This window comes from Mobula birostris, chromosome 7, assembly GCF_030028105.1.
Source record: "Mobula birostris isolate sMobBir1 chromosome 7, sMobBir1.hap1, whole genome shotgun sequence".
NCBI lineage: Eukaryota > Metazoa > Chordata > Chondrichthyes > Myliobatiformes > Myliobatidae > Mobula > Mobula birostris.
The window spans coordinates 48,565,323-48,589,683 of NC_092376.1; the positions used below are offsets into that span (position 1 = coordinate 48,565,323).

At 40.7% G+C, this 24,361-nt stretch overlaps 1 protein-coding gene across 3 annotated transcripts in view; it reads right to left on the reverse strand.

Moving 5' to 3' along the window:
- LOC140200176 (adrenodoxin-like) overlaps positions 1 to 24,361 on the reverse strand; it is a 63,956-nt gene that overhangs the window by 6,887 nt on the left and 32,708 nt on the right. The window contains exons 3-5 of one of the 3 annotated variants that reach the window (XR_011886572.1): positions 24,030 to 24,159; positions 16,771 to 17,599; positions 11,901 to 11,983 (exon numbers count right to left, since the gene is read on the reverse strand). Coding sequence is in view for 2 of the 3 variants with exons in the window: in XM_072263092.1 (XP_072119193.1) it covers positions 11,869 to 11,983; positions 24,030 to 24,159 (245 nt within the window). In the remaining variant the exon portion in view is untranslated. Of the gene's footprint in view, positions 1 to 9,154; positions 11,984 to 16,770; positions 17,600 to 24,029; positions 24,160 to 24,361 lie in introns of those variants that run through there. The other 2 variants (XM_072263092.1, XM_072263093.1) reach the window with 2 other exon arrangements.

Here is a 24,361-nt window from a genome sequence, read left to right on the forward strand (position 1 = left end):
GAGGTACCGTACCCGGGGTCAGAAGTTTGTATTCCAGCTTTGATGCTTCAAGTCCTTATTCCAATATTGAGTAATGCTGAACAAACAAATGTTTTAAAATGCAGTAGTGCTTTATCAAAGTGCACTACTATAATGCCAATATTTATAAACACGAGAAACTAACAGTCTGAGCATGTCCAGATAGCATTTAACTTAAACCTAAGATTTAACTTTACACTCATCTTTGTATAAACATCATTACAGGCAAGTTCACTGCTGATTCTCCAATATTGTATTACATTAGTACTAGATTATAACAAAAATCAGTAAGTTTTGAAATCTGAAATTAAAAGAGAAAATGCTTGAAGCATTCCACAGGTCAGGCAGCATCCATGAAAAGAGAAACAGAGCTAATATTTCAGCATCGTGTGACATTTGAATAGTTTTGGAATTTTTTTTTAAATGGGAATTTAGTATCAAAAATTTTATAATTCATTATGTATAAACTATGATCATCTGACTTGTATGACTGATGGGACAGTGTGGCTACTTGTTCCTTCTGGTGGATAAGAGGACGATTATGATGGACCAGAGCAATTCACTTACACCTACTCAGTGTACACACTAATTTCAACATTGCAACTGCATTTATTGACAGCCTTTAGCTTTGTTAAGGTATTAACACACGTTTGGAAACTTACGGACAACAACTTAGTACTTTTAATTGATTATTTCTTTCAGGAAATTGTGCTAATAAACGAATATCAAGGTAAGTTCTCTCTTCGACCCAACAGAGTTTCTGGTCTGTACAAGCTGAGCAGGGAGAAAGGCTTGACCTCCCACATGACTAGGTCTCCATTATTTGCTGATATAGTCATATCCTCCTGTTGCTGACCACTAACCGTAATCTATGGGTTGCTAATGCCTTCTGGGTCAAGCTGTTCAAATAATTTACTCCAATACACTGCAATGTCAGCAAATGGGAAATCAGCTCATTAACTCTGAATCAAAGTATGTCAAGATACAGACAATTACTACAGATGCTGCAGGTATGACTGAACTGCTTTAATGCACTCATCTAACTTTGTTTTGTGCTACTTAGTATTTAATCACTTAATATACTTAGTTTTATAAAAAATAATCCATTATACTTATTTTATTTTAATGCATTTCACATGCAAACATTGTATAAAGATGTATAAAACATCTAAAAAGATATATAAAATATATATTGAAATATTTAAACTCTATCAGGAAATCATAAGTTTTTATTTTAATAGGACTGGAAAATATCTTTCGTACACAAAAACCACTTAGATCATGACACTCTGTGGGATCCCTGCTGATTCTGTTAATTAAGCATTGACCTTAAGGTATCAGTCAGCATGATACCTTTGTTCCTGCCCTTTCAGATCTTTGAATTTATCTAATACAGCAACTAACTGGTTATCACTGGTGCTGGCTGAGGCAGAATCCTCTGATCATAGCTAGTATCATAGGCAGTTGGTTAGAACTCTGTTCACACGTCCAGATCATGAGACCAAAAGGTAATGGGATAAGATTCTCTATGAGAAAGCTCTTCACATATCGCTGTTTTAACTCAAACACCTTAGTTACCAGATGTGTAAGATTTCTAATTCCTGTATCATTTTTCAGTGGGCTGCAATCAGTGCAAGAGTTTGTTGTTGGTGACACAGCGCGAGATTTGAAAAAAGCTGCAGTGCTTTTGGCTCTGTCAGAATGCAATCAGCGTGAAAGTTCATTCATTGGTGACACAGTGCAAGGTTTAGAAGGCACTCCAGTGCTTTCGGCTCTATTCAGCAGGCTGCAATCAGCGCGAGAAGTCACTTATTGATGATGCAGCACAAGGTTTAAAAAGAACTCTGGTGCTTTCAGCTCTTTTCAATGGGTTGCAATGAGCACAGGCCAATAAAAAGAACAGAGGTGTAAATAGAGCAGCTATTGTGTGAGTGGACAGTGTTAGAGTGGCCAGGCTTTGGCTCAGCAGCCTTAGGGGAGAACAGGCTTGGGCAAGCACAGGTGGAGGTTCTAAGTAAATAAGTTTTCAGCTGTTTTTTTTCTGTTGATACATAGCTGGTGCACTGAGAATAGATCCCGATTTTGTGGTATGCTCCTTGTATGAGATGTGGGAACTATGGGAGACCTCCAGTCCCCCTGATAACTACACCTGCACAAAGTGCACTGAGCTGCAGCTCCTTAGAGACTATGTTAATGATCTGGAGCTGCAGCTTGATAACCTTCTGCTCATCCAGGAAAACGAAGAAGTGATAGATTGGAGCTACAAGTAGGTGGTCACTCCCAAGTTGCAGGAGACAGATACTTGGGTGACTGTCAGGAGAGGGAAAGGGAATAGGATGCCAGAGCAGAGCAGAGTACCCCCGTGGCCTGTCTCCCCAATAAGTATATGTCTTTGGATACTGCTGGGGTGGATGAACTGCCAGGGAAAAGCCATAGTAACCAGATCTCTGGCACTTAGTTTGGCCCCTTCAGAAGGGAAAGGGGAGAAGTAGAGTGCAGTAGTGACAGGGGATTCCATAATTAGAGGAGCAGAAAGCAGATTCTGTGGACATGAAAGAGGCACCCTGATGGTATGTTGCCTCCCAGGGTCAGGGATGTCATGGATCAGATCCAAGGCATTCTAAAGGGGGAAGGTGAACAGCTGGAAGTCATGATACATATTGGTACCAACAACATAGGTAGGAAAAAGGAGGAAGTCCTGAAGGGAGACTATAGGGTGTTAGGCAGAAAGCTGAAAAGCAGGATTTCCAAGGTAGTAACCTCTGGATTGCTGCCTGCGCCACATGCCGTTGAGGGTAAGAATGGGATGATTTGGCAGATGAATGTGTGGCTGAAGTATTGTTGCAAGGGGCAGTGTTTCAAATTCCTGCATCATTGGGGTCTCTTCTGGGGAAGGTATAACCTATACAAGAAGGATGGGTTACACCTGAACCCAAGGGGGACCAATACCCTTGTGGGCTGGTTTACTAGAGCTGTGGAGAAGGATATAAAGTAATTTGGCAGGGGTATGGAAACTGGAGTGATAGGGCTGAGAATGGGACAGTTGGTATACAATTGGATGCAGTGTATAGTGAGACTGTGAAGACGAAAGGCAGGTGATAGGGCAAGATTGCAGTCATTGAGATGAGTTAAAGTGTAACAGGGTGTTAAAAATGAAAAGGGTGATGAATACAGGACTGAAGGTGTTATATTTGAATACATGCACTATATGGAATAAGGTAGATAAACTTCTAGCACACTTAGAGATTGACAGGTATGATGTTGTGGTCATCTCCGATTCGTGGCTGAAAGAAGATCATAGTTGGGAGCTTAACTTCCAAGGATACACATTGTATTGAAAGGACAGGTAGGTAGGCAGAGGAGATGGGACATCTCTGTTGATTAAAAAAAATTGAATCAAATGCTTAGAAAGAGATCACATAGGATCAGAAAATGTAGAATCCTTGTGGGTAGAATTAAGAAATTGCAAGTGTAAATAGGTAGTCATGGGGAATTTCAATATATAGGTAGATTGGGAGAATCAGTTTGGTGCTGGATCCCAAGAGGGAATTTGTAGAATGCCTACGAGATGGCTTTTTAGAACTGCTTGTGTTTGAGCCCACTAGGGGAACAGCAATTCTGAGTTGGGTGTTATGTAATGACCCATACTTGATTAAGAAGCTTAAGGTAAAGGAACGCTTAGGAGACAGCGATCATAATATGATAGAATTCATCCTACAGTTTGAGGAGAAGAAGCTAAAATCAGATGTATCAGTAATACTGTGATCTAAAGGGGCTTAGAGGCATGAGAGGGGAGCTGGCCAAAGTTGATTGGAAAAGGGGAAACCAGTAGAAATGATGGAGTTCTGGGGAGTAATTTAAAAGGTGCAGGAAAGATGAAAAGGTATTCTAAAGGGAGGATGAGGCAACTGTGGGTGATAAGGGAAGTCAAAGACATCATAATAGTCATGGAAAGGTAGAGGATGAGGAAGCTTTTAAAAACAATAGACAGCAACTAAAAAAGCTATAAAGATGAAATGTGAAGGTAAGCTAGCCAATAATATCAAAGAGGATACAAGAAGTTTTTTTCACATACATAAAGAGTAAAAGAGACAAGAATGGTTATCAGACTACTGGAAAGTGATGCTGGAGAGGTAGTAACGGGGGAGACAAAGAAACGGAGGACAAACTTTGTCAGTTTTCACTGTGAAAGACACTAGCAGAATGCCAGAAATGCAAGTGTCAGGGGGCAGAAATGTCTGTTACTACTAAGGAGAAACAGCTGAGAAGCTGTAAAGTTTGAAGGTAGATAAGTCACGTAGACCAGATTGAGTACACCTAGGGTTCTGAAAGAGGTGGCTGAAGAGACCGTAAAGGCATCAGTAATGATCTTTCAAGAAGCACTAAACTCTAGGATGGTTCTGGAGGACTGGAAATTTGCAAATGTCACTCTACTCTTAAGGGAAGGAGACAGAAGAAAGGAAATTATATGTAAGGGATTTCTTTTTTCAATGTCACTGCGTAGTCTAATTAAAATGGCTCCTTTGTTATGTTAACTGCTGAGAAAGTCCTTCCCGCCAGCAGTTTGTCTGAATCACGTTACTGATAAGATGATGTTATGAACCAATTGCGATAGTTATGTTTTTGGTGTATCTGTAAGATATTGTATGCGCAGGGTTTTGGGGCAGAAGGTGGGAGAGAGAGAGACAGAGGATGGACCAGGTTCTGTGAGTCCGTTAACGGGGTCGGACCCCGAGCGGGGCGTTCGGCGAGAAGAGGAGACGGACTCATGTGGAGCATCTGGTCGACCACCATTGTTGGGCCCAGGTGGACGTTCGAGGTGGTCCGAGGGGTCGCAGGGTGAAGAAGAAGGGTCCTGAGCTCCAACTGTTTGTGCATGAAGAGATTGAACTTCGATAAGTGTGGCGCCTTTTATTTTCCTTTTATATTTTATTCTCTATTAATTATATAGTTCCAGTAATATCTATAAACTGTAAATCATTTAATCGTATCTGGTGTATTATCTGTTATATGGGCGGGGTGGGGTACATCACACAGCATCCACACAAACTAATTACCCAGTTTGGTGGAGCCAAGGCTGTTTCCCTAGACGACAGTGAGCCGAGCGACCCCGAGGCTGGCTGGGGGGCTATAGGCCATTTAGACTGTCTTCAGTTGTTGGAAAGCTGTTGGAGTTCATATGATAAAATAAACCAAAATCTGCACGGTTTTCTAAAGGGGAAATCTTGCCTGACAAATTTGTTGGAATTCTTTGTGGAAATAGAAATCAGGATAGACAAAAGGAGTCAGTGGATATTGTATACCTGGATTTTCAGGCCTTTGAAAAAGGTGCTGTACTGGAGGTTGCTTAACAAGATAGGAGCCCAATCTTTTATCCATGCTAGCGTCTTTACAAGGAGGCAAAGAGCATGAATAAAGGGGGCCTTGGTTCCTCCCTGTGCTCGTGGGTCATGGACTTTCTCACAGACCGACCACAGCAAGTCAGAATTGGTAAGCACACCTCCACCACCCTCATTTTAAAAATAGGCACCCCACAGGGCTGTGTGCTGAGTCCTATGCTCTACACACTCTTCACACGTGACTGCACCCCCCCATCTACACCTCCAACTCCATAATTTAATTTGCGGACGATACCACAGTGGTTGACCTGATCTCGGACGAGGATGAAACAGCTTTACAGGCTTGAGATGGATCATCTGATGGAGTGGTGTAAGGACAATGACCTGGTCTTTAACACTTCTAAAACAAAAGAGATGATAATTGACTTCAGGAGATCAAAGGACAGCGTACACCCCCCCCCCCCCTATACATGGAGAGGTAGTGGAAAGTGTGGAAAACCTAAAGTTCCTTGGAGTTACGTTGTCAAAACAGCTGACATGGACAACCAACACCTCATTGCTTGCAAAAAAGGTGTAACAAAGACTCTTCTTCCTCAGAAAACTGAAACAGATCAAACTCCCACAAAAGCTGTTGCTTAACTTCTACAGAAGCACAATTGAAACCATCCTGACCAACAGCGCCACAGTGTGGTATGCCAGCTGCACAGCCACTGAGCAACAAGACCTGCATCGCGTGGTGAAGGCGGCCCAGCGAATGGTCAGGATGGAGCTCCCAGGACTGGACACCATCTATTCCAGCAGACTCAGGAGGAAAGCAATCAGCATAACCAGAGACTCCACACACCCCGGCCACTCCCTGTTTGACCCACTGCCATCCAGCAAAAGGTTCAGGACACTAAAAGCCAGAACAAATAGACTGAGGAACAGCTTCTATCCCAGAGCTGCGGCCTCTATCACACCACTCCCACAGAACAGTGACTGAAACTGTGAGCACACAAGTACTCAAATAATTGCACTAACAGCACTTTGTGCATTACTGTGATATTCTGGTGCTGCTGCAACTTATTTTCTGCTACTTATCTATTTAATATTGTTTTTCTATTACTGTCCTGTTTTTATCTACCAATTTAATTGCCTGAGAGGAAGCCAAACAGAGTTTCATTGTACCTATGTATAATGACAATAAAGATCATTCAATTCAATTTTTCTGGTTGGCTGCCAGTGCCTGGTGGTGTGCCACAGTGGTTGATGTTGGTCCGCTTCTTTTTATGTTATATGTAAATTATTTGGATGAAAGAATTGATGGTTTTGGGGCCAAGTTTGCGGACAATACATAGGTAAGTGAAAGCAGATAGTGTGAGGAAATAGGACATCTGTGGGAGGACTTAGATCGGGGAATGGGCAAAGAATTGGTGGATGGAATATAGTGTAAGGAAAGGCATAATCATGCACTCTGGCAGAAGAATGAAGGTGTGGACTATTTTCTAAATGGGAAGGAAATTCAAAAATCAAAGGTGCAAAGTGACTTGGGAATCCTTGTGCAGGATTTCATAAAGGTTAACTTGGAGATTGAGTCGGTGGTAAGGAAGACAATATTAGCATTCATTTTGAGAGGACTAGAATATAAATGCAAGGATATGATGCTGAAGCTTTATAAAGGCATTGGTCAGATTGCACTGGGAGTATTGAGAATAATTTTTGACCTTTTAATCTAAGAAAAGATGCCCTGGTATTGGAAGGGGTCCAGAGAAGGTTCATGACAATGATCCCAGGAATGAGAGGGTTAACATATGAGGAATGTTTGATGGCTCTGGACCTGGACTCATAAGAGTTTAGAAGAATGAGGGGATCTCATTGAAATATGTTGAATACTGAAAGGCCTAGATGCAGTGGATGTGGAGAGGGTGTTTCCTACAGGCATGTGGGGGAGTCTAGGACCAGAGGGCATAACCTCAGAATTAAAGGATGTCCATTTAGAGACGAGGAAAAATTTCTTTATCGAGAGGATGGTGAATCTGTGGAATTCATTGCCACAAACAGCTGTCAGTCTATGTGTACTATTTTTATTGATTCTATTGTATTTCCACATTCTACTGTGAATGCCTGCAAGAAAATGAATCTCAAGATAGTAGATAGTGACGTATACATACTTAGTAATAAATTTACTTTGAACAACATGGCCTTCTTCAACCTTGTAACTTCTTTTCCTTGTTAGCTGCCAAAACACTCATCTACACTTGCGCCACTTCAAGACTTAACTATACCAATGCTCTCCTGGTTGCCTTAGATCTTCCCTTTTGCATCACTTCTTAAACTAGTGGTCAGTCTTGAATGACCATATTTAAGCTCATTTCATTACATTTATCCATCACTGTAGTTACATTGATGTGGTTATGCAATAAATTGATTATTGAATGTTTTTTCTTGTTAGCAAATCCTTCCATTTTTGCCTCTGGAACGTCCATTGTTTTTTCCAACCCTGAATATTTCAGATCTGTCTTTGGTTCCTTGGATTTAAAACAGAAATTTACAGCACATTACAGCCCCTTCAGCCCCCCAATGTTGTGCTGACCACGTAACCTACTCTAGAAACTGCCTAGAATTTCCCTACCGCATAGCCCCCTATTTTTCTAGCTCCATGTACCTATCTAAGACTCTCTTAAAAGACCCTATTGTATCTGCCTCTACCACCTTCACTGGCAATGCATTCCACACACCCACCACTGTGTGAAAAGTTTTGCTTCTGACATCCCCCTTCTACCTACTTCCAAGCACCTTAAAACTGAATTAACGCTTGTTAGCCATTCAGCCCTGGGAAAAAGTCTCCAATTTTAATTGCTCCAATTTCCACAAATCTCCTTATCAGCCTGTTTGGTTTTTAGTTCCAGATTTCCTTTTTAAAGATTTTGTCTTGCGATGCTTTGTAAAACCCACCTCAAAAATCCAAGTTCTGAGCATCTTTCTTGATATCTTTATGTACTCAGTAAAAATTGACTTTAGTACCATCACTCATGGTTATCTCTATTTCTAGCATTTTACTATTTTATGGATGCCTTATATATGCATGAATACACACACACACGAAATATGCTTCGGCAATCCTTCTAAGAAAACACCTAAAACTCATGGTTCAGTAAGCATCCCCACATAACTAAGATGGAACTGATTTCCAGCCATGAGAAAGATTTACTAACATAAATCACCAGATCTTAAATATTTGTCCTGAAGGCATAGGGTCAAGAAAACTTACTCTAAGTTTTCCCCAATGGAAGTTTTCCTGCTTGAACAGAATTACCCACAGGCTAACAGTAATAAATTTATATCCAAGTAGTAAGCACTAAGTATACAATATGGGACATTATTCACCTCATAATTCTCTTAAACAAGAATATGCAAATATTGCAAAACTACACTAAATCCTGAAAATGCTAAAAATAGTCAGTAAGTCAGGTGTTGTCTGTGGAGAGACACCAGAGCTATTCAGTATGATCATACCCAGCTCATACCTCATGATGACACCCATACTAGCCATGAAGTACCAGCAATGGATTTCAGGAGAGATGCGAGTGGGAGAATCTAGCCCACACACAGGAGTCTCTAGAGTTTAGAGAATGGTACCAAAAACAACAAACACCCAGTGAGCAGCTGTACTGTGGGTGAATACACCTTGTTATGGAGAGGGCCAGAATGGTTCACGCTGACAAGAAGGCAACAGTAACTCAAATAACTATGCATTACAACAGTGGTGTGCAGAGGACCACCTCTGAACACACAACACATTAAATCTTGAAGTGGATGGGCTACAGCAGTAAAAAGGCCATAATGGGTTCCACTCCTGTACTTCAAATAACTTTGCATTGTTTTAACACCCCAGATAACAGAATGAAATACAAAGTACTTTGCATCATAGGAAAATAAATCTTATATCTGAATGTATACTGAGACATGGTAATTTTAGCAAATAGATTCAAACGATTCAAAGTTTCAAAGCACATTTATTATCAAAGTACAAATTATATATCTTGAGATTTGTCTGCTTACAGGCAGCAACAAAGCAAGAAACCCGAATAACTCAATTTTCAAAAAGAGGACCAAAAACCACTGCCGAGAGAGAGAGAGAAAGCCAACAGCATTCTGAACTAGACGGAGTTCCCAGATCTGCTCCTGAAGCAGCCAGAGCAGGCACAAGCCTCAGCACCGGTTCCTCACACCAGTGGGGCAAAAACACTCAGCAGCTGGATTAGTTCACAGCCTCAGCGCCACACAGAAAGAATGAACATTTGCGGTAGAGCGGGCGAACTCAGCCAAACCCTCGCCTCAATTCCCGACAATCAGGCTTAAATAATGGTGAGTTTCTGAATACATTAAAGCAAACAAGGATTTCACCTTCCAGGGAATTCTGCGCAGGTACTATAACAGCAAATGGGAAGATATAGATTTTAAAAAATGTTGGAACTCTGAAATAAGACCAGAAAATTCTAGTGTTTTTTTTTAACCTCATCTCTAGTTCTGGCAGAGTTTTTGACCTGGAACATTCAGTTTCTCTTTCCGCAGAAGCTGCCTGACCTACTGAGTGCTTTCAGCATTTTCTTTTTCATTACAGTGTAGCAACAATGTGTAGGCATCCAGAAACCAATTGACAGAATGGCCTTGGTAAGAAATTTTAACATTTGTAATGGAAATAGCACACTAGCTCATGTGTGAAAGGCAGTCAACTTCCAGAACTTATCCGGAATACTTCTTTACCATAATGTTCCATATGCTCTGCAGAATGGCTGAAACCAGCAGTAACTGTACGTACTCCAGAAGTTCCCATACTCTTACCAGAGCATTTTCTGCATCCAAGTTACTTTGTAAAATACTCTGCTGCTATACTGTTTAATGCAAGGGTTCCCAACCTTGGGGTCCACAGATTAATGGTAGGGGTCCATGCCATAAAAAAGGTTTGGAACTCCTGATTTAATGGAATGAGCTCAAACATGTCTTGGCTTTTTTTCCCTCCATTAAGCATGTGCTGCCTTTAAGCTGGTGTTTAGGGGCTGCAAAAAGTAGAATACACATCACCCCCATGTTGTGGTGGGAGAGGGTGTTTGCATTCCTAGAAAAGGCTCCATATAGGGACCTTCCAGAAATAGGGTGCATTGTTTCCATTTAAGAAAGGGTGGGGTAGGAATTATTTCTCTTCAAGGTTTGTGAAAAAATAATTTCCAGTGGATTGTTAGATATTTTAAGTTACAAAAGACTCAAAGAGAGCAGGAGAATGGAGCAAAGGCCAAGATTGGATACACTGTAATCTTACGAAATGGTGGAGGAGGCTAGAGAGCCCATTAGGATACTAGTGTTTCTTATGTTATCACAGTCATTTGCTTTGTTCTCTTCATCAGTATCTGTTTTCTGCAACACAAATGACATTCAGTTTCTAAATGTTCCCAGTTCTGATGAAAGATCATTGATTGACCTAAATCATTAACTGTTTCTCTCTGCAAATGGAACTTGAATTCCTACAGTACTGTCTGTTTTTATTTTCATGGTTAATTGAATTGACTTTATTACTTACATCCTTCACATACATGAGGAGTAAAAATCTTTATGTTACATCCCTATCTAAATATGCCATGTGCAATCATAGTAATTTATAACATATACAGAACAGTCAATGTAATATAGAGTACACTCAAATCAGTGTGAGTTCATCAGTCTGATGGCCTGGTGGAAGCAGCTGTCCCAGAGCCTGTTGGTCCTGGCTTTTATGCTGAGGTACTGCTTCCCAAATGGTAGCAGCTGAAATAGATAGTGGTTAGGATAACTTGGGTTCCTAATGATCCTACGAGCCCTTTTTACACACCTGTCCTTGTAAATGTCCTGAATCATGGGAAGTTCACAACCTCAAATGCGCTGGGCTGTCTGCACCACTCTCTGCAGAGTCCTGTGATTAAGGGAGGTACAGTTCCCATACCAGGCAGTAATGCAGCCAGTCAGGATGCTCTCAATTGTGCCCCTGTAGAAAGTTCTTAGGATTTCTCTTAGAATACTTCTCTTCCTTTGCACCTCTCTTCCCTGTCCAACTTGTTATACTCTAAGAAAAATTGCTTGCCTTTGCAGCTAAAACATTTATGGTGTTTTGGTTTCTAATATTGCCTGTATTAATGCCATAAAGATGCCAATAAAAGTTTACCATAAGCACATCAAATGATACATTTGCAGTATAACTTTCAAAGATGTAAACAATTAATCTTAATATTATGATATTTAATTAGTTCATCACCCACAAAGCTTTTATGTTCTCAAACTATATGTACCCCATTCAGTAGATGGTCACTTTATCAATACGAGTATTTGAACTGACATAGCCTAAAAGTGGTTATTCTCTACAAATTAAAATAGACCTTTTTATATATTCAATATTATGTAACTCAGTCTTACTAAAGATTTTATTCAGAATAACTGTTCTGTAGAACAGTCATATCCTGATTGAAGAAAATTGAGCTATGTACACTTTAGACTGATCACTTTAGGAGCCTGAGCTAAAGTCCTTGGTTTGTCTTGCAACAGAAATACCAGTTGGAACTTCTACAGTCATTCCATCCATCCACTTCTTAAGGCAGATCTGGCAACCCAAACGAGAGCTAAAAAACAAATCCAATTATTTTTAGACAGCAAAACAAAACTTGATAGTACTTGATGCAGTAAAAACACATGCTATTATTATTTTGAGAAAGACTTCTAGTACAAGATCCGATTATACAGTAGCATGCAAAGGTTTTGGGCACCCCGGTCAAAACTTCTCTTACTGTGAATAGCTAAGCAAGTAAAAGATGACCTGATTTCCAAAAGGCATAAAGTTAAAGATGACACATTTCTTTAATATTTTATGCAAGATTACTTTTTTTATTTCCATCTTTTACAGTTTCAAAATAACAAAAAAGGAAAAGGGCCTGAAGTAAAAGTTTGGGCACCCTGCATGGTCAGTACTTAGTAACACCCCCTTTGGCAAGTATCACAGCTTGTAAATGCTTTCTGTAGCCAGCTAAGAGTCTTTCAATTCTTGTTTGGGGAATTTTCGCCCATTCTTCCTTGCAAAAGGCTTCTAGTTCTTTGAGATTCTTGGGCCATCTTGCATGCACTGCTCTTTTGAGGTCTATCCACAGATTTTTGATGATGTTTAGGTCAGGGGGCTTCAGCTTGCACCTCTTGAAGTAGTCCATTGTGAATTTTGAGGTGTGTTTAGGATCATTATCCTGTTGTAGAAGCCATCTTCAGCTTTTTTCACAGACAGTGTGATGTTTGCTTCCAGGATTTGCTGGTATTTAATTGTATTCATTCTTCCCTCTACCAGCAAAATTTTCCCTGTGCCACTGGCTGCATCATAGGCCCAAAGCATGATCGATCCACCCACGTGCTTAACAGTTGGAAAGGTGTTCTTTTCATGAAATTCTGCACTCTTTTTTCTCCAAACATACCTTTGCTCATTGCGGCCAAAAAGTTCTATTTTAACTTCATCAGTCCACAGGACTTGTTTGCAAAATGCATCAGGCTTGGTTAGATGTTCCTTTGCAAACTTCTGATGCTGAATTTTGTGGTGAGGATGCAGGAAAGGTTTTCTTCTGATGACTCTTCCATAAAGGTCATATTTGTGCAGGTGTCGCTGCACAGCAGAACAGTGCACCACTACTCGAGTCTGCTAAATCTTCCTGAAGGTCTTTTGCAGTCAAACGGGGATTTTGATTTGCCTTTCTAGCAATCCTACCAGCAGTTCTCTTGGAAAGTTTCCTTGATCTTCCAGACCTCAACTTCACCTCCACCATTCCTGTTAACTGCCATTTCTTAATTACATTACGAACTGAGGAAACGGCTACCTGAAAACACTTTGCTATCTTCTTATAGCCTTCCCCTGCTTTGTGGGCATCATTTATTTTAATTTTCAGAGTGCTCGGCAGCTGCTTAGAGGAGCCCATGGCTACTGATTGTTGGGACAAGGTTTGAGGAGTCAAGAGTGTTTATAAAGCTTTGAAATTTTGCATCACCTGGCCTTTCCTAATGATGACTGTGAACAAGCCATAGCCCTAACAAGCTAATTAAGGTCTGAGACCTCGGTAAAAGTTATCTGAGAGTTCAAACCTCTTGGAGTGCCCAAACATTTGCATGGTGCTCATTTCCTTTTTGTCACTCTAAAATTGTACAAAACAAAAATAATACACTAATCTTGCTTAAAATGTTGAAAAGAATGTTTCATCTTTAACTTTTATGACCTTTGGGGATCAGTTCATCTTCTACTCACTTAGCTATTCACAGTAACAGAAATTTTGACCAGGGGTGCCCAAACATTTGCATGCCACTGTATATGCAATGCCTGACAATTTTGATAAACAAAATCAATATTCAAATTAATACTCAAACATCCACATTTAATTTTTAAACTATTACCTTGTTGAATCAGGATCTGTTACTTTAGTATGCTACGTAAGTATTTGAGTAAAGTAGCACTAATGTTTAGAATATGCACTATATTTTGTTCCTTTGAAGTCACTTTTCAAAAATGGCAATTTTAACATATTTTCACAGAAGTCTCACCAGGCAAGATCAGTTACAAAACTGAGAGTTATGAAGCATCTCATCTTCATACATTCTATTTATGCCTAAAGTAGTTAGGAAAACAGTTGATAAATAATTTTAAAAAATAGAATCAGCTGCAATCCACTGAGAAGTCACAACAGACATTGGACAAATCATTGTTTTTCAGATAGTACAATTTCCTTGAAATTTACCAATCCATATCTGGATGCAGGTAAAAGGATCCATTCAAAGGCAAAAATAGTTCTAAGTTTAACATAGCCAGACACATGCCACATGTAAGCAATTGGTGGCTTAAAAATGTTCTCAAGGATATTTTTAGTTCAAGAAGTCTCTTTTTCTATTTAAAGTGCTGTACTTAAGAATTAAATCTTTGAAAATTGTAGCAGGGGTGCACATGAGAAGAAAATAATTGAGTTGAATAGTAAATATTCGGATAACTGAAGCTAGTGATTCCCAAAGTTTTGCCACACCCATCTTAAAAAGAGATTTGTTCTTTTTGGTAACCCCTCAACTGATTCTCTGTACAAATATAAAAAATTCATCTGAAGCACTTTTGAGTTCAAGAAGTCTCTTTTTCTATTTAAAGTGCTGTACTTAAGAATTAAATCTTTGAAAATTGTAGGCAGCTAAAGTGAGGCAGCTGAGCTTGGAAAATTAACCTTTGGCTAGCAAAACTGTGTTCCATTGTTTGGTGGTGGCACAGCATACCACTGCTCCAGATTGTCAAAATGAAACATCTCAGAACAGTTGAATATCTGGACATCCATGTTATAGATACTGTATATATAGTTCACAACATGATTTATTCAGTGCGCTAACTTACAAGAGAAAGGTGGAATGAGTCTCAGAATTAACAAAGGATGACATAAAAAGTCAAAGCCCAGATATGATGGGGATGAATCCTCCACCAACGCTGACCCACCCAAGATCAGTAAGATTACAATTTACAAATAATCATGGGGTATTTCAACATGCAGGTAGATTAGGAAAATCAGGTTTGTGCAATTCCAAGAGGGGGAATTTCTAGAATGCCTATGACATGGTTTTTTTAAGCAGCTCATGGTTGAGCTCACCAGGGGATCAACTATTCTGGATCGGGTGCTGTGCTGTGAACTTAAGGTAAAATAACCCTTAGGAGCAAGTCATCATAGTGTGATCGAATTCACCCTGAATTTTGAGAAGAAACTGAAGTCAGATGTATCAGTATTACGGTGGAGTGAAAGGAATTAGAGGAGTTGGCCAGAACTGATTGGAAAAGAACACTGGCAAGGATGATGGTAGAGCAGCAATGGCAGGAATTTCTGGAAGCAATTCAGAAGGTAGAGGATATATCCATCCCAAAGAGAAAGAAGCATTTACAACCATGGCTAACAAGAGAAGTCAAAGCCAATACAAAAGCCAAAGAGAGGGCATATAATAAAGCAAAAATTAGTGGGAAACTAGAGGATTGGAAAGCTTTCAACTATCAACAGAAGACAACTAAAAAGTCATTAAGAAAGTAAAGATGGAATAAAGACGTAAGCTAGCCAATAATATTAAAGATAATACCAAAAGTTTCTTCAGATACATAAAGTGTAAAAGAAAGGAGAGAGTGGATATCAGACCATTGGAAAATGATGCTGGAGATGTAGTAATACGGGATATGGAAATGGCAGATGAACTAAATAAATATTTTGCATCGGTCTTCACTATGGAAGACTATCAGTATGGCGGGAGTTCCAGAGGTCAGGAGTCATGAAGTGTGTGAAGTTACTATTACTAATGATACTGTTTTTGGGAAAGTGAAAGATCTCAAGGTACACAAGACACCTGGACCAGATGGTGTACACCCCAGGGTTCTGAAAGATGTGGCTGAAGAGATTGTGAAGGCATTAGTAATGATCTTTCAAGAATCACAAGATTCTCAAATGGTTCAGGAAGGCTGGAAAATTGTACATGTCACTCCACTCTTCAAAAAAGGTGGGGGGGGGGGAAAGAGGCAGAAGAAAGGAAACTATAGGCCATTTAGTCCGACCTCAACGGTTGGGAAGATGTTGAAGTCATTTGTTAAGGATGTGGTTTCAGTATACTTGGAGGCACATGATAAAATAGGCCTCAAGAGAATATCTTGCCTGACAAATCTGTTGCAATTCTTCAAAGAAAGAACAAGCAGGATAGACAAAGGAGAATCAGTTAATGTTGAGTATTTGGGTTTTCAGAAGCCCTTTGACAAAGTACCACATGAGGCTGCCTAACAAGCTACGAGCCCACTGTATTGTTGGGAAGATTCTAGCATGGGTAAAGCAATGGCTGAATGGCAGGAGACAAAGAGTGGGAATAAAAGAAACCTTTTCTGGTTGGCTGCCGGTGACTAGTGGTATTCCACAGGGGACCAATTCTTTCACGTTATACATTAATGATTTGGATGACGGAATTGTTGGCTTTGTTGCAAAGTTTGCAGATGATATGAAGATAGGTGGAGGGGCAGGTAGTTTTGAGGAAGTAGAGGCTACCAAAGGACTTAGGTTAGGAGAATGGGCAAAGAAGTGGTACATGGAATACAGTGACAGGAAATATATGGTCACGCACTTTGGTAGAAGAAATGAAAGGGTTGACTTTTCTAAATGGAGAGAAAATAAAAAACAAATGCAAAGAGATTTGAGACTGCTTGTGCAGGTTTCCTTAAAGGTTAATTTGCAGATCCAGTCTGTGGTGAGGAAGGCAAATGCGACATAAGCATTCATTTCAAGAGGACTAGAATATAAAAGCAACAAGGTCCCCCTCCCCCTCTCAAATCTCTTACTAGCTTTTCTTTCAGTTAATCCTGATGAAGGGTCTCTGCCCAAAACGTCCACTGTACCTTTTCCTAGAGACGCTGTCTGGCCTGCTGCATTCACCAGCAACTTTTATGTGTGTTGCTTGAAATTCCAGCATCTGCAGGTTTCCTCGTGTCCAGGTTTGAACAGCTTGGCATATGAAGAGCGTTTGATGGCTCTGGGCCTGTATTCACCGGAATTCAGAAGAATGAGGGGTGACTGCATTGAAACCTATCAAATGGTGAAAGGCCTTGATAGAGTAGATGTGGAGAGGATGTTACCTATGGTGGGAGACTCTAAGACCAGAGGACACAGCCTCAGAATAGAGGGGGTTTCCTTTTAGAATGGAGATAAGGAGGGATTTCCTTAGCCAATGAGTGGTGAATCTGTGGAATACATTGCCACAGGCAGCTGTGGAGGCCAAGTATCTATGTATATTTAAGACAGAGATTGGTAGATTCATGATTGGTCAGGGCATGGAGGGTTACGGAGAGAAGGCAGCAGATTGGGGCTAAAGGGAAAAATGGATCAGCCATGATGAAATAGCACAGCAAACTTGATGGGACAAATGGCCTAATTCTGCTCCTATGTCTTATGGTCTTGTTAGGAACTGCTTGAACTCAGTGGAGAGGATTAATGAAAACTTGGACAATACAGCCATATTCCAGCGTAGAGATGTACAACAATGTTTTTTTTTGGAGAGCAGTGATTTCCTCCATGGTGTCCTTCCACAAACTCCATTTTTGTTCAGAGTTTTACTTATAGTGGACACATAAACACAGACTTCAGCAAGGTTCTTGAGATTTCTGCAGGTCTTTTGCTTTTATCCTTGGGTTCTTTTTCACCTCCTTCAGCATTGCAGGGTGCCCACTCCTAGGGAGAGTAGTAATAGTACTGAAATTCCTCCATTTGTAGACAATTTCTCTTACTGTGAACTGATGAACACTCAGGTCTTTAGAAATGCTTTTGTAGCCTTTTCCAGCTTTATGCATACAATTCTTCTAAAGTCCTCTGAGATGTTTTGATCTAGGCATAGTGCATATAAACAGATCTTTCTTCAGAAGAACAGGCTCTGTCAGTAACCTGAATTTGTATGTCTTTCTTTAAGAAATAGGGCAGGGCACCTTTACAACCTACATCTCCAATCTCATCTCACTGATTGAAACACCTGACTCTAAGTAGCTTTTGTGGAAGCCATTACCCCAGAGGTTCACATATTTGTTTGTACCTCAACTCCGATTGTTTAGATGGTGTACTCAGTATTGACGACAAGAAGTGCAACTGTTTGTGTGTTTAGAAAGATTGTGTTCATCTACTATTGTAACTTAGATGAAGATCAGGCCACATTTTATGAGCAATCAATGCAGAAAAACATGTACTTCAAAAAGTTCACAAACTTTTTCTTGCAACTGTATATCCTTAGATGTTAAGCTCCCAACTAAGATCTTCCTTCAGCCACAACTCAGTGATGACCACTGCGTCATACCTGCCGATCTTTGTTACAAATTCATCTTTATTCCATATACTGCATGCATATAAACGACACCTTTAAGTCCTGTATTCATCACCCTTTTAGATTTTGCCCCCATGTTACATTTCAGCTCATCCCACTGACTGTAATTTTGCCCTATTTTTTCTGCCTGTCCTTCCTCAGTCTCACAACATACTGTATTGACTTGTGTACGAACTTCCCCATTTTCAGCCCAACCACTCCAGTTCCCATCCTCCTGCCAACTTAGTTTAAGCCCTCCCCATCAGCTGGCTGCAAGGATATTGGTTCAAGGGTAATGTCATTTTTGTACAGGTCATATCTTACCCAGAAGAGATCCTAATGGTCCAGAAATCTGAAACCCTGCCCCTACACCACTTCCTCAGCCACTCATTCATCTGCACTATCATCCTGTTCCTGCCCTGACTAGCACCTGATACTGGGAGTAATCCAGAGATTACTTCCATACTAGATCTAGTACTAGGTAATGAACTGGGTCAGGTCACAGATCTCTCAGTGGGTGAGCATCTGGGGGACAGTGACCACTGCTCCCTGGCCTTTAGCATTATCATGGAAAAGGATAGAATCAGAGAGCACAGGAAAATTTTTAATTGGGGAAAGGCAAATTATGAGGCTATAAGGCTAGAACTTGTGGGTGTGAATTGGGATGATGTTTTTGCAGGGAAATGTACTATGGACATGTGGTCGATGTTTAGAGATCTCTTGCGGGATGTTAGGGATAAATTTGTCCCGGTGAGGAAGGTAAAGAATGGTAGGGTGAAGGAACCATGGGTGACAAGTGAGGTGGAAAATCTAGTCAGGTGGAAGAAGGCAGCATACATGTGGTTTAGGAAGCAAGGATCAGATGGGTCTATTGAGGAATATAGGGAAGCAAGAAAGGAGCTTAAGAAGGGGCTGAGAAGAGCAAGAAGGGGACATGAGAAGGCCTTGGCAAGTAGGGTAAAGGAAAACCCCAAGGCATTCTTCAATTATGTGAAGAGAAAAAGGATGACAGGAGTGAAGGTAGGACCGATTAGAGATAAAGGTGGGAAGATGTGCCTGGAGGCTGTGGAAGTGAGCAAGGTCCTCAATGAATACTTCTCTTCGGTATTCACCAATGAGAGGGAACTTGATGATGGTGAGGACAATATGAGTGAGGTTGATGTTCTGGAGCATGTTGATATTAAGGGAGAGGAGGTGTTGGAGTTGTTAAAATACGTTAGGACAGATAAGTCCCCGGGGCCTGATGGAATATTCCCCAGGCTGCTCCATGAGGCGAGAGAAGAGATTGCTGAGCCTCTGGCTAAGATCTTTATGTCCTCGTTGTCCACGGGAATGGTACCGGAGGATTGGAGGGAGGCGAATGTTGTCCCCTTGTTCAAAAAAGGTAGTAGGGATAGTCTGGGTAATTATAGACCAGTGAGTCTTACATCTGTGGTGGGAAAGCTGTTGGAAAAGATTCTCAGAGATAGGACCAATAGGCATTTAGAGAATCATGGTCTGATCAGGGACAGTCAACATGCCTTTGTGAAGGACAGATCGTGTCTAACAAGCCTGATAGAGTTCCTTGAGGAGGTGACCAGGCATATAGATGAGGGTAGTGCAGTGGATGTGATCTATATGGATCTTAGTAAGGCATTTGACAAGGCTCCACACGGTAGGCTTATTCAGAAAGTTAGAAGGCATGGGATCCAGGGAAGTTTGGCCAGGTGGATTCAGAATTGGCTTGCCTGCAGAAGGCAGAGGGTAGTGGTGGAGGGAGTACATTCAGATTGGAGGATTGTGACTAGTGGTGTCCCACAAGGATCTGCTTTGGGACCTCTACTTTTCGTGATTTTTATTAACGACCTGGATGTAGGGGTAGAAGGGTGGGTTGGCAAGTTTGCAGACAACACAAAGGTTGGGTGTGTTGTAGATAGAGGATTGTCAAAGATTGCAGGGAGACATTGATGGGATGCAGAAGTGGGCTGAGAAGTGGCAGATGGAGTTCAACCCAGAGAAGTGTGAGGTGGTGCACTTTGGGAGGACAAACTCCAAGGCAGAGTACAAAGTAAATGGCAGGATACTTGGTAGTGTGGAGGAGCAGAGGGATCTGGGGTTACATGTCCACAGATCCCTGAAAGTTGCCTCACAGGTGGATAGGGTAGTTAAGAAAGCTTATGGGGTGTTAGCTTTCATAAGTCGAGGGATAGAGTTTAAGAGTCGCATGTAATGATGCAGCTCTATAAAACTCTGGTTAGGCCACACTTGGAGTACTGTGTCCATTTCTGGTCACCTCACTATAGGAAGGATGTGGAAGTATTGGAAAGGGTACACAGGAGATTTACCAGGATGCTGCCTGGTTTAGAAAGTATGCATTATGATCAGAGATTAAGGGAGCTAGGGCTTTACTCTTTGGAGAGGAGGAGGATGAGAGGAGACATGATAGAGGTATACAAGATAATAAGAGGAATAGATAGAGTGGATAGCCAGCGCCTCTTCCCCAGGGCACCACTGCTCAATACAAGAGGACATGGCTTTAAGGTAAGGGGTGGGAAGTTCAAGGGGGATATTAGAGGAAGGTTTATTTTACTCAGAGAGTGGTTGGTGCGTGGAATGCACTGCCTGAGTCAGTGGTGGAGGCAGATACACTCGTGAAGTTTAAGAGACTACTAGACAGGTATATGGAGGAATTTAAGGTGGGGATTTATATGGGACGCAGGGTTTGAGGGTCGGCACAACATTGTGGGCCGAAGGGCCTGTATTGTGCTGTACTATTCTATGTCTATGTCTACTTCCTTGGAGGTCCTGCTTGCTAGATTACCATTATCCTAATTGGTATTAACTTATCTTTATAATGCTCACATTACAACACTTCTCCCCTGTTAAATTCCAACATTGCCCAAATGTAAAAGAACAGGGAAACAAAAAACAGTGGTGTCATTAGCTTGCATACCCCTGAAACTTATACTAGTATCTCAGTAACAGTTTACCAATACAAAACACCTAAAAAATGTGGCAAATTCAACATTCAGTCCAACAAAGGAAACTGTCCATTCGAAAATTCAGTCTGTCAGGAGGTTTGCGAGGGTGCTGTGCTGCAACGGTTTGTTGACTAGCTGCCTAAGATAAAGAAACGAGGAGCATGAGGAACTGTCAGATGATGCGTGACTACTGGATTTAGGGTTTCTGGCTTACCTAACGGCTAAATTAAATGCATTTAACTGCGAGCTCATGAGAAAAGACCGACACTTGCCCCACATGATAAGCGCAGTAAATGCATTTAAGGCCAAGCTCGGTTTTTGGATTTCAAATTTAAAGAATGGGAGGCTGACACATTTTCCCAACTTGGAGAAACTGTTATAGGCCATCAAGGAAAAAAGAATGCTTTTCAGCCTGAGCAGTACTGTGCTTACCTAGACAAACTAGCAATAGAGTTCGATTGGTGTTTTGGGGAGTTAAACGTCATGAAAGATATTGCTGCATTTATTTCAAACCCATTTCTGCTGATCGATATAGAACAGATAGCAGCCAAATTCCAGCAAGTATTTGGTGTGTCAAGTGATATTGAAATGGAAATAATTGATTTGCAAAATGAAATCGAGCTTAAAGCAAGATCAAGGGACAGTGACTCACCACATGTGCACTAAAAGTCAGTGCCTACTTCGGGTCAACTTATCTGTGTGAAATTGCATTTTCACAGATGAAAATTATTAAACCTAACTACAGGAGCTGTCTTACTGACAGACACCTCACAGATCGTCTCAGATTGGCTGTCTGTAGTTATAAGCCAAATTTCAGGGAACTAGCAGAAAGTATTCAGCCCTGGTCATCACACTGAGTGCAACAGTCAATTTTCATTCATTTATTTTTCATGTTGAAATAAAATTAAATAATGAAACTTAGAATTAAAGGTGTTGTAATTTGAGCATTATAAAGATGTTAATACCAATTAGGATAATGGTAATATGGCAATACTCCCGCTACAGAAAGCTGTTTGTAAACAAGAGGTTGTTACCGGGGTTGCGGGGTTTTACTTTCAGTCTTTTCTGCCCATGTGTGTATAAGCCCCTCTGCCGCATTGGTTTTGCCATCCCAGATAAAGTTGTTCCTTTGGACATGAAATTGTAGTGGTCTTTTTTCAAAGCAGAAGTTACTACATATGACTCACATATGCACTCTAGGGGTAAAATTTGCTTTTGCATCAAAAGGTTTATCAGACATAATGTATTCGTGTATTTATTTATTTTTCCTGGGATCTACTGGGAAAGTCTTAAAGATGGACCGGTTGGTGACCACTACTTTATAGTCAATGGCATTACCATTGTCAAGTCTCCCATTTCCCACCATTAATATAAGGGAGGTTGGTGGGGGGGGGGGGGGGGGTGCTGCATCAGCATTGTCAAGCAAATTAACTGCACCAGCAACTACACAAACACTGCAGCTACAAGATCAGGTTAGAGGCAGGGACCCTAATGTAAGCAATTCACCTCCTTAATCCCCAAAGTCAATCACAATCCACGAGACTCAATATCCTCCATCTGTCTGGATGATTGCACCTTCAATAACACTGAAATAATTCCATGCCATCTGATAGAAACCAACAGTTTGTTTAGTACTAATTCCACCATTCATTCACTTAAGCATAGTTAGATTTTGGTTGAGGCTTGTAATATGTACAAACTGAGTATCACAACTTCACCAACATCAACAACAAAATTTACAACCTCCAGCAAAGGCTTTAGGGTGTGCAAGAGTACCATCACTTGCAGGTTTCCCTTTATGTTGCATGTAGTTGTTTGATCATTGTCCCAGTCCAAAGGTTTAGATTCTCCCGTTCAACAACATTGAGAGGGTAAGGGTATCTTCAGAATGATGGCAAAAACTCAAGGGGCCACTCACTACCACCTTAATGAGGGGTGGGGGTGGGCAATATGTGCTGACTGTGCCAGTGATGCCCACATCCCTCAAATGATATATTTTTTTAAAACATCCAAGATTTTATTGAAATAGGCACAGCATTAAGGAATCCAGTAAAACTGAAGACATTGGGGAACTGGAAATTGAAGCAAGGACATTTCAATGAATTGATTTATATCCAAGGCAGAAGAAGAAATGTGTGTGATTAGACAGTTATTATCAGATCTGAATATTGCTGCAGGAGATCCTCAAGCCTAACCACTCTTGGTTATTAAACATTACTCCTAAATGGTTAGGAGTAAGTTGTTTACTGAAGATTTCAGTTTGATTTTTAACCCAATTGACCCTCCTTGATATCATGTTGAGTTATAATGTTCCCAGGTTTCCTCTAACATTCAGCTTTTATTCTCTGTACAATCCTAGGCTTTGAAGGGACTGCAGCTGACTTCATTTATCCTACCTTAAAATGCATCATTGCTGCTTCACAATTCTTGAATTTTCTCACTAGGTCTTGTTACAATCTGCCCAACTCTATCATTCCCACCTGTGCTCATCTCTGATCTTTCATCACCTGTAAACATCCTCTAACTGGGGTACCCATCCTGAGGTCCACGGACCTCTCAGTTAATGGTGTGGACCCATGGCATTAAAAAAAAAAGGTTGGGAACACCAGCTTTAGAACAAAAAAAAACCTCCCATATTTATTCTCCAATAAATGAGATCATATTCACTCATCATGCCAAACACTCTACCACCTCTAGATATTCATCAGTATACCCTCTGCAATTACCATTCCCTTTCCCTCTACATGATCCATTACTCTGTTACCTTAGAAGCACTACATAAACATTACCTGTTGCTGCTATTAATAGAACATGGTGATTACCAAAATATGCAAAATAAGTAACATCTTACGTGTCAGTGAGGCCATATGCTAGGTCCAACATATCCATTTCTTCATCTGTACTGCTATCCAATTTCTTATAAGTGTCGTCCTCAAAAATTAGATGACATGTAGAGCAAGCCAAGGTTCCCTCACAAGCACCTGCAGGTACGGCAGATATACTGTCAACTGTGTTGGTTATCAGTACCATGAGGAATTTTGAAAAAGTAACACTAGGTTTATGAATAAACGGTCTCAAGAAACATGGATTTCTGAAGTAAAAATTTTTTTAAACAAACAAATACACCCTATCCTCGTTATATGTAAGGGATACGTTCCTTGAAGTTGACGCATAATGTGAATA